At 34.7% G+C, this 10221-nt stretch overlaps 1 protein-coding gene across 1 annotated transcript; it reads right to left on the bottom strand.

The window, feature by feature from the left end:
- Positions 1–297: 297 nt before the first annotated feature.
- On the bottom strand, positions 298–1349 carry LOC105778454 (hypothetical protein). Its single transcript, XM_012602162.2, has one exon. The coding sequence runs from the start codon at positions 1197–1199 to the stop codon at positions 411–413; it is 789 nt and encodes a 262-aa protein (XP_012457616.1). The 5' UTR covers positions 1200–1349; the 3' UTR covers positions 298–410.
- Positions 1350–10221: the final 8872 nt, after the last annotated feature.

The following is a 10221-nucleotide window of genomic DNA, read 5'->3' as shown; positions in this document are numbered from 1 at the left end:
ATCATATTCATGTCAATCATGAATTATTATATAAAAACATAATTTAATTTATAAAAGAAAATATTTTATTAATTTTATAATTAAATTTTTGTTGATAAGAATGAAAAGACATTACATGATTGGCATGTAGAAAACGGTGTCCAACTTTATGAGTGATTACAAGCCCATAAAGGCTACCAATATTGGTTGCCGTCCATTCCACGAATTAAGAAAAAGAAAACCATAAAATAACACTCTATAATAAAAAATTAATTTTTAAGCTTAGCTTAAAGAATAAATAAAATTAATAAAAGTTCATGCAAAAAAAGTAAATAATAATAATAACAAAACACGTTGATTCATTTTCCTGGCTATTTATAATTATATTTCAATAACTTTTTTTCTTTTACAAATATATAAAAAAGTTTTTTTTACTTAGAAGGTAAATTTCTACCTAAACCGTGAACATTAGCAAAAATTCCAACCAAGTCCTTCCGGTACGGCAAATAGGACCGCCGTTTGTCTCCTTCCTTTAACGCCTTATTTCTCACGTAAAAGATTTCGTGCGCCGACGCTTTCTCAACTCTCTTCATCTTCGTCGCCGTTACTTCACCATCACTTTTCTTCTTCACCGTCTCCGCCGCCGTCGCTGTTTTCTCATTTGCCTTTTCTTCATGCTTTTTCTCTATCGTACTCTTATGATCAAAATTCAAAAACAAAGACGATGAAGCCGAGACTTTGCCGTCGCTGTTGCTTCTTTTAAGAAGATCCTTTATTAATCGCCACCGTTTCGTAGATGATGATCCAGTGGATTTGCTCTTCGTACACCTGTTCGGAGATGATGCTGGTGATTGCTTCGGTTTCCAAACACAATACGTTTCAGTTGGCAGTGCTTCAAGCTCGTCCACCTCCGACGATGACGATGAAGATGGAAGATCTCCATCGCTGATGAACAAATTCCTCAACGGAATCCGAACAGCCTCTTTCACCTCATCATCTTTACCCTCCTCCTCACCGCTCGACAAGAGATCGCGATTGAAGACTGGAAACAACGACGTTTGTGGAGTCTCCCCGAGTTCAATAGAGAACTCGAATTCTTCATCATCCGAAACGCCGGTGCTTTCTCGGCAAACCGTGGCGGCGATGTCACCGAGTTTCTTATCGGAGTAGTAGCTGTTAAAACTAGGGGAAAAGGACAAATCGGAGCTATCGTTCTGCATTTGACGCGTCGAAAAAGAGAGGTGAGCAAAATGAGATTTCAATTTTTGAAGTGTTTCTCAGAAGCCTATGAATCTATTTATACTTCCACGACAAGAAAGCGGAGGTAAACTTTTATCCTTTATTGAAGGGAAAAAATCCCACATCTTTAACTGTGATCATGTGTGAATAAGATTACCAACGCATATTAGATTTTTTGTTTACTTTTATACGTAATATTATATAATTATTTTTATGTATTTAAATTTTAAATAAGTCTGATATTTGTGATTTAAAATACTATTTATGTTAATATATTATATATGTTCCAAGAAATTATTCATTCAACTATAATTCATTAAATACAAACCTTTTAAAATTTAGATCCTTTAATTAACTCATTGGATATTTATGAAGTAATTCTTTGAAATGAAAATTGTACTTATTAATTAAACTGAATCGGAAATAAATAATTTTAAAATATATTAATGTCAAAATCCAGCTTCTCAAATCTTAATGTATTATTAAATATATCAATTGCCAGCAGACCCCAAATCAGGTTTTTGTGACTTCTAGAAGTTTGTATTTTTTTAAAACCAAAATTGCATAATAAACGTTGGCTTTCTAGAAGGAAAATCATTCGCAAAGGAAACCAGCGCATGCATGACGCTGATCCATAATTTAAAAAAAAAAAAAAGCTAGTGTACACTTACTAGATTTTTATTTAAATATTGTATTTATTTAATATTTCTCAACCGATGCCATTGATGTGAGTCTGATTTAAGAAGGTGGCGAATTTAATATTTGGTAGTTTGTACCGCCGGCGTCAGTCCACCCATTTTTATTAGAAGGTAGAGACGTGAATATGGTGACACCTTCAATTTTTCGCCGTCTTTATAACCAAGCAGATCCCGGGCAGCTATTAGGTAAGGGTATGGAGTTTGTTGTTACTAAGGTAAGTGCACACCAAGTTTTAGTTAGTGGACTGTTGGGTTCCACAAATTATATCGCCATGCAATAAGGGATCTCTAGTGTACACCATATCGAATGAGGTTTTTGATGATGTTGTTAACTTTTCTACCGATGGTGCGGGCAGAGTGATGGTTGAGTCAAGTGGAGCTAGAAGGATGATATTTCGTGTTGCTAGGGTGGGTATTGATGTCAATGCCCCATTCTAGCGGTAATCCTCCTACAACGAGCAAGCTAGGTAAAGAAATTAAGTGGGAGCTCACCATTATGTTGATTCATTTTTCTTCCACTTAATTGCTTCTTTTAGTGTTGTAGCCTTGCTGCAACAAGAGAAACTGATAGGAAGGTCTTCATCACTGATGAGAATAGATGTGAATTAGGTTATTTTGAAGGCTTTGTCGAAAAGAAATGGGCCTTCTTCTGTGCCTTTTACTATACGTAAGAGTTCTTCTACTGGAGGGATACGGGGGCAAAGACCTATTATGGTGTAGTTCATAATAAGGTTGCACCTAGATACCACTGGAGTTGTTACACCAAGGGTTGCTAATGTTTTTACTTCTTTCATGGTGGTAAATATGGTGGCACCAATGTTCCTTCATCCACTAAGGTTGCAACAATAAAGGTTACTAATGTTCCACCTTCCCTGCCCTAAGTTTTGGGTGTTGACAAACCCAATACTGCAAAATGTGGTTGGAGCATTCGTTAGCCCAAAGGGCATCACAAGAAACTCATACGAACCATAGCGCGTCACACAAGCTGTCTTTGGCTTGTTCCCTTCAGCTATTCGAACTTGATGGTACCCCGATCTTAAGTCTAACTTGGTGACCCATCTCGCACTACCAAGTTGATCAAACAAATCTACAATAAGAGGAATTGAGTACCTGTTCTTTACAGTGATTTTGTTTAAGGCTCTATAATCAATGCACATCTTCAATGTCCCATCGCACTTCTTTTGGAACAACACTAGCATACTGAACGGAGATTTAGATGGTCTAATGAATCCTGCATCTAAGAGCTCCTTTAACTATTTTCGTAGCTCTTCTAATTCTGGCGGGGACATACGATGTAGGGCCCTCTCTGACGACTCCAAGTTGGGCACTAACTCAATTATGTGATCCACATCCCTCTTTGGTGGTAATTCTTTGGGCAACTTGGCAAGCATCACATCTCTGAAAGACCACAATAACTGGCTCACTTCTTTTGGAATCTCACTAACGGGCTTAAAGACTTCCTCGACCTTCGATGTGGCTATGTAGGAGGCTTCATCTCTACGGACTCCTTTGGCAAATTGGATTGTCGATAATGTTTTTCCTTTCATACCTTATTTCCTTTTCATTTGTACCATAAATCGATGGTTTGGGTCCGATATCACCATATAATTTTCAGAAGGAAAAATACTCGCGTTAATCCAATCAAGAAAGCTTAATCCAACCATAAAGTCAAAGTCATCGAGTGGTATTACCTTAATGTTGTCTTTACCGGTCCATTCGTCAAGTTGGATCTAAACTCTTTTGGCCATGCCTCTATCTCAACACTTTTCGAATTGACAGTCTTAATCCAACCTAATTTCTTCTCTATTTTGAGCCCAAGATCACGAATAGTCTCTTTGGACATAAACAAATCTGACGCACCTGTGTCAACAAGTGCATTCAATCTTTTGCCCGCCACAGTGATGTCTACAAACATCAGCCCACAACAAGTGCATTCAATCTTTCTCATCATTTGCTTCTATGGCAAAAAGAGTAGCCTTTTTCGGACAATCCTTAATCATATGCGGACCATCACAAAGGAAACAAGTTAAATGCTATTTCTCCTTCCTATCCCACAGTCTTTGAGCCTTACTATCACCATCCTTAGCGAACTTGTCTTTGTCTCCCCTACCATTACCCCTTAGTTTGAATTTAGGCTTGGAAGACTCAGACTTGTCTTTCCTCGGGCCCAGCTCGACAAAAGATTCTGCTACAAACATGGTTTTGGTAAGCTCTTGAACTCCTCGGTGTTGCAACTCTTGCTTTGCCCATGGTTTCAATCTATCCATAAAGGAAAAGAATACCTCTTTCTTGCCCATATATGAGATTTGAATAATAAGTTCACTAAATTCCCGTATATACTCTTTCACTGTGCCTTGTTGCGTAAGTCGGCGCAACTTTGCCCGAGTTTCATCATTGGCGTACTCCAAATAAAATTGTGCTTTAAACTCTGAACTCCTCTCAACTCCCAATTTCGGTCCCACCAAGTCTCACGTCTGTGGACCGATAACACCACTATAACAAAGCAACATCAGTGAAATACATAGTAGCAACCCTCTATTGCCCAAAAACAGCTCTATTGATTGTAAGTCCACCCTTGAGCTTCGCAATATCCTCTTTTGAGTTCGTCATCATAGCCTCTAGGGTATCATCCCTATCGGTTAGCTTGTTCTCAATAGAACTGAGAGACTCTGACATATAGTCCCTGAGTTGCTCTTTCATGGATTGCAGCCCATCAATGAGTCCCCCATCGGCTTCATCGAGCCTCTTTTTAGCATCCCTCATAGACTCTTCGAGATTCATTACCCGATCTTTCAAAGCCGACATGTCCCTTAACCAACTAGCTTTTCTAGCCCTCCCACAAGTCTCCATTGACTCAACATGTTCGGCAACTTTTTTCGACATCTTTCAAGGTGCCTTCGAAACCTTAGCTCGGATATCAACTGTCATGGACTTAGATTTTCGCCTCACAATCCATGTGGCTTTATGGGTTTTCTTCCTCCAAAAACACCTAAGTCATCCTAACTCCCAACAATTGAATATTAAACAGAATTCTTCCAATGCACCAACAATGAACAAAGATGAGCGAATTTGAAATATAAGAATAAAGTAACAGAAGAGCTAAAAACCCAAGAGAGAGTTTTGAGAAAATGCTCTCATGAATTCTAGTACTCAATGAATTATTTACAATTAGGGAGAAATGCCTCTATTTATAGTTGAGCCTCTCAAAATCAACGGTACAGATTAATGTACATCAATGACTAGGATTAAAAGTTATCTACAAATTATATATCTAAGATTACAAATTATCTTTAAGATTGCATATCTTTGACTTGATCTTACTTTGTAAATAAGCCTTCAATCTCTTTAAGCAATAGGTCAGTTTAGTTGGGCCAAATAACCTCCCTTGAACATGATGGAGCACCCAATTGTGCCATGGTTGTGGGCTCCCATGCCCAATCCATGATACTAGGGTGTTATTCTATCACCTTACTTAATATTTGCTCACGTGAGGTATTGAGCAAGGTATATTCGTTAAGCTTAGCATAAGGGCCTCCTTTTCCCTTCTTACCCTTAGGTTGACCTTATTAGGGCTTATTTCCCTATACATGAGAATGTTAATGTCGTGGGGAAGAAATGATGTTACTGAGTTGTTGAGGGTGAGTTATTTTAGGCTAGTAGTCCTCATGGTAAGCATAGGTTTGTCTATGGTGTTGGGTTTGAAAGAGCTCATTTGGAGCCTAAGACTCCCAATACCATGAGGTAGGATTTGCATTTCGAGGTATTTTATTTTTCGATGTGGTCAATGATGTAATACCCTGAAAGTTACTACAGTAAGAAAGTGAGATATTGTTCTTGATATAGTAAAATAAGGAAATAAAGTGATAAAAAGGGAAATTTTGAGTTATGTCAAAATTGGGAAGTATATTATGATATATTAATTCAAGAAAGTACTAAATCACAAAAGTGAGAAAAGTTTTGAAGCCCAAGAGTAAATACTCAAAATTTGAAGGGTTAAAGTGTAAATATGAAAAAGTTGAAGGACCAATAGTTCAAATATTTTAAGGGTGAAATGATCTAGAAACTAAGGAAATGGATGAATTAGGACCAAATTGAATAAGTGGAAAAATTATGAGGGGTTAAATCATAATTTTACCAAAATGAGTGATGAGTCAATAGAGGAATTTTGAAGAATCATAATTGGCAAAATGGTCATTTAGCAAGGAAGATAACTTTGAAGAGTAATGATGATGTTGGTGATATTTTAGATTAATTAAATAAATAAATATTAGTTTATTAATATTTTGATTTGGCTTTTAATTATATTTTATTATTATTTTATTTAGTATATAAGGAAAGAAAGATGAAGAGAAGAGAAAAGAAAGAAAGAATTTTTTTTTACAATTTTAAGAAATTTTCACAATCACCAAGAGAGAAAAGTGATAAGGAGACTATGGAGAACAAGAAAATCACATTGGATTCAAGAAAATGGAAGTTGGAGGAGAGATAAAATCAAGTTAAAGATTGAAATCAATAGGACAAGGTAAGAACATCAAGATTTCAATATATTTTTAAGTTTGATATTATTGAAAAAGCATGAAAATGATGTTAAAGTAGAGTTTTCTTATATAAAGTTCTATGTTCTTAATATGTTAGTGAGGGGAAATAAGAGGAAGTGATGAGAAATATTGTAGAGAAAGGAAAGGAGGGTGTTATAAACTTGGTTATCAACATTTTACACTAAAACAGTTTTGGATAGCAGCAGTAGTCTGACTTTGAAAATTCACCAAAAATTGTAGAAATTGAATTAGAGGTTAATTAAAGTATTAAATTAAATCCTATTTATTCTAGTTTTACATAGAAGAAACATTGTAAGCAAAAGAATTTCATATTATGAGATAGATGAATTTTTCTGAGACAATGTTAGATTGATTTCGGGTTACCCTATTCTAACTTTGGAAAATCATCAAAAATTGTAAAAGAATAATTAGGGTTTAAATTTATATGTTTAAATTCTTACTGGGTCTATTTTCAAGAGAAACAAACGGAAACATCATCCAAACTTTGTACTAAGAGATAATTAATTTTTAGTAAAGAAATGTTGAAGCTGTCAAACAGCAGAATAGGGATAAATTTGAAGATTTTACTGTCTAAAATTTTTATGGTAGAAAGATATTTGAGTCTAGTTTCCTAAACATCAAGCGGATCTTAACTTAGAATTCTGTAGCTCAAGATATAAATAATTTAGTGACTATAACTCAAGTGGATAACTTTGATATGAACACATAAGTAAATAGTGAAATTATAGATAATGTTACATATAAGCATGTGATATACTAAAAGCTAAAGATTCTAACAAATATATATACATTAAGGATGTGGAAGGAGAGGAGGGAGGAGAATATATATATGAATATTCAGCTAGCAAGGGTTTACATTAAAATGGCTAATTTGCATGTTTTAGGCTCGTGGACTAAATTGAATAAAAGTAAAATTTTAAAGGGTAATTTTGTAAAAATTCAAAATGACCAAATTGCATGGAATGAATTTTTTATTATCTAAATTAATATATTGAAAGAAATTATTAACATCAAGTGAGTTTAAAGCTTTAATTTTGTTGTATGATGATATTATAAAGTGATTTTGTTAAATATTGATGTTAGGATCAAATTGTAAAATGGTTAAAATATTAGGGTTTTGTATTAAATTTCTATTTTAGTAAGGGCTGTATGATAGCCTAGAATATTTGGATAAATTGTTAATTGAAAAAAATTAGTTGATTTGATGGATTAACTAGTTAAGGGACTAAATTGCAAAAGTTGTAAAAGTTAAGGTAATTGTGTAAATTCAAAAATTGAAAGGTATAAACTGTGAAATGAATTGGAACTGAAATATATGCTAATTAATGAGTAATTTTATATTTTAGATCAAGATTCCGAGATACTGTGAAAAAATAGAAAAATAGCGAATAGTCCCTAAACTCCTGCAATTATTACAATTCAATTCAGGTAAGTTCGTGAAACTAAATTGTGTACATTTATATGTTTGAATTAAATGTTGTATATGTAAATTATGTAATTTCTATGTATATGAAATTAATCACATAATCGACAATACCCTATAAATATTAAACCCCGTTTGAATACATAAAATTTGATTGGATACAGGGTTCCCGTATTAGTTGTGATCTTGCATATGTTGCAGACACACCATAGCTCAAAAGAGCATCCCGTTATTAGCTCTTATGAGCTTCCCGTATGTAGTTTTTGCGAGCTTCCCGTTATAGCTCTTCGGAGCATCCCGATAAGTTGTGATCCTGCATGTGTTGTGGACACACCTTAGCTCTTATGAGCGTCTCGATATTGGCTCACATGAGCTTTCTGTTTATGTACTCGTATGAGCATTCCCGAATATGAATTGATGGATTACAGATTGTACAGTTCGTGTGTACTACCCATGTATCCATCGATATTTAAATGGTTCAATGAGCAAAGTTCTGGTATAAGATAATCTGAATTCGAAACAAATCATTACGGAAATGAATTTGAAATATATAGATATGATTTGTACCTGTTATATTGACATGTAATGTGGAAAGTATATGTATATGGAAATTTGATTATTATTGAGCTCATACATGTTTCTTGATATTTATACTGAAATATATGGAAATGATGGTACATAATATATTGATATAATGAAATGAATGATATATGATTATGAAGAAACGGTAAAAGAATGATATGTATCACGATATGTACATATATGAATAGTTTTTAACGATGATACAAAGAAATTATGTAAGTGAGATGAGTAATAAACTCAAGTGTGACATGTTGAGAAAATAAGATTATCAATGTTGAATTTATATGAAATATGTTCAAATGCACTAACAAGTGTTGTTTGATGCTTAGGCAAATGTTAAGCTATTAGTTAAATGGTAATATATTTATTTATATGATGCATTTAAAGGGTAAGTACTCAAATGAAAATATGCTAGTGCTCATGAAAGAGTGGTAAGGTTTAAGTTTTGCAATTTCTTATGAAATGATTTATCATGTGATTAATTCGAAAAAAAGTCTATGTTTAAATGCACTAGCTTGTAGCTATGGTTGAATGATATGCTTATGACTGGTGTGTTATACATATGGAATGAGTGTGGAAAGTAAAGAAATGCAAATGAAAATAAAGAAATTTTGGAAGAGTTAAAGTTGTTTAAAATCCTACTATGCTAGGAATAATACGTATAAGTGATACTGTAGATTTATTCATTTAGTGAGTTGTTAAATATAACTTCATGAGTATTGTGGTATCAATATTGGTTTATACTTGATATGTATAAATTTCAAATTTGAAAAGAAGTATTATGATTAAAATTTATATGAGCTTACTAAGCATTCATTGCTTATGTATTTGTTTTCCTTTACTTTTCAGATTATCGGAAGCTCGATTGGGTTGGAAGCTTGTCAGAGTTGTATCACACTATCGATCGGTCCTATCGGTACTTTCAAATGTTTTGATTTTGGTTATAATGACATGTATGGGTGTTTTGTTTAATGATGGCCAATATGTAATTTGTTGAGTTTAGCCACTTATTTTGGCTTGTTTTGGATGTCTAATTATGACTTGTTGATATGTGTAATGTTGATTGTAGGTTGACTTAGAATTGAGTGAGAAATATAGCTTGTAAAATGGCTTATTTTTATCCACACGGGAGAGACACGGGTGTGTGTCGCAACCGTGTGTGACACACGGCCAGGTGACACAGTCGTGTGTCCCCTTTATCTTAAATTTGAACAAAACAGAATGCTTACACGGTCTAGCACACGGGTGTGTGACTTGGTCGTGTGACCCAAGTCAGTACATTCACACGGGCTGAGACACGGTCGTGTGTCCCTATTTTGAATGCCCACACGACCTAAGACACGAGCGTGTCTCTATACCGTGTGAGTCACACGGCCTGGCCACACGGCCGTGTGACCCCTCCAGTGTTGAAATTTTTAAATATTTTCGAAAAATTTTATGAGTTTTCGACTTGGTCCCTGTAATACCCGATTTTGGCCCAGGTAGAAGGCCCAAAATATAAACGGTTCTGTAAGACCCAAAATGAGCAGAGACCCGAATACAGTGGCCCAAAACAGATGAAAAAACCCTAGGGTTTCAGGGGAGAACCAGCGCCGCAAGTTGAGCCTCGCACTAGCCAGATCTCTACGCCTTTACCTGCAAGAAATAAACACAAAAGGAAATAAAATCAAAGATCACAGATCAAGAAGATATTGAATATGATTTGCTTCTTTATTTTTATTATGGCTATAAAAAAGCTATT

The sequence above is a fragment of the Gossypium raimondii genome, chromosome 10 (genome assembly GCF_025698545.1).
Source record: "Gossypium raimondii isolate GPD5lz chromosome 10, ASM2569854v1, whole genome shotgun sequence".
In the NCBI taxonomy this organism is placed as follows: Eukaryota; Viridiplantae; Streptophyta; class Magnoliopsida; order Malvales; family Malvaceae; genus Gossypium; species Gossypium raimondii.
The sequence above is the reverse complement of the archived record's forward strand: the minus strand, read 5'-3'. Positions and strand labels throughout refer to the sequence as shown.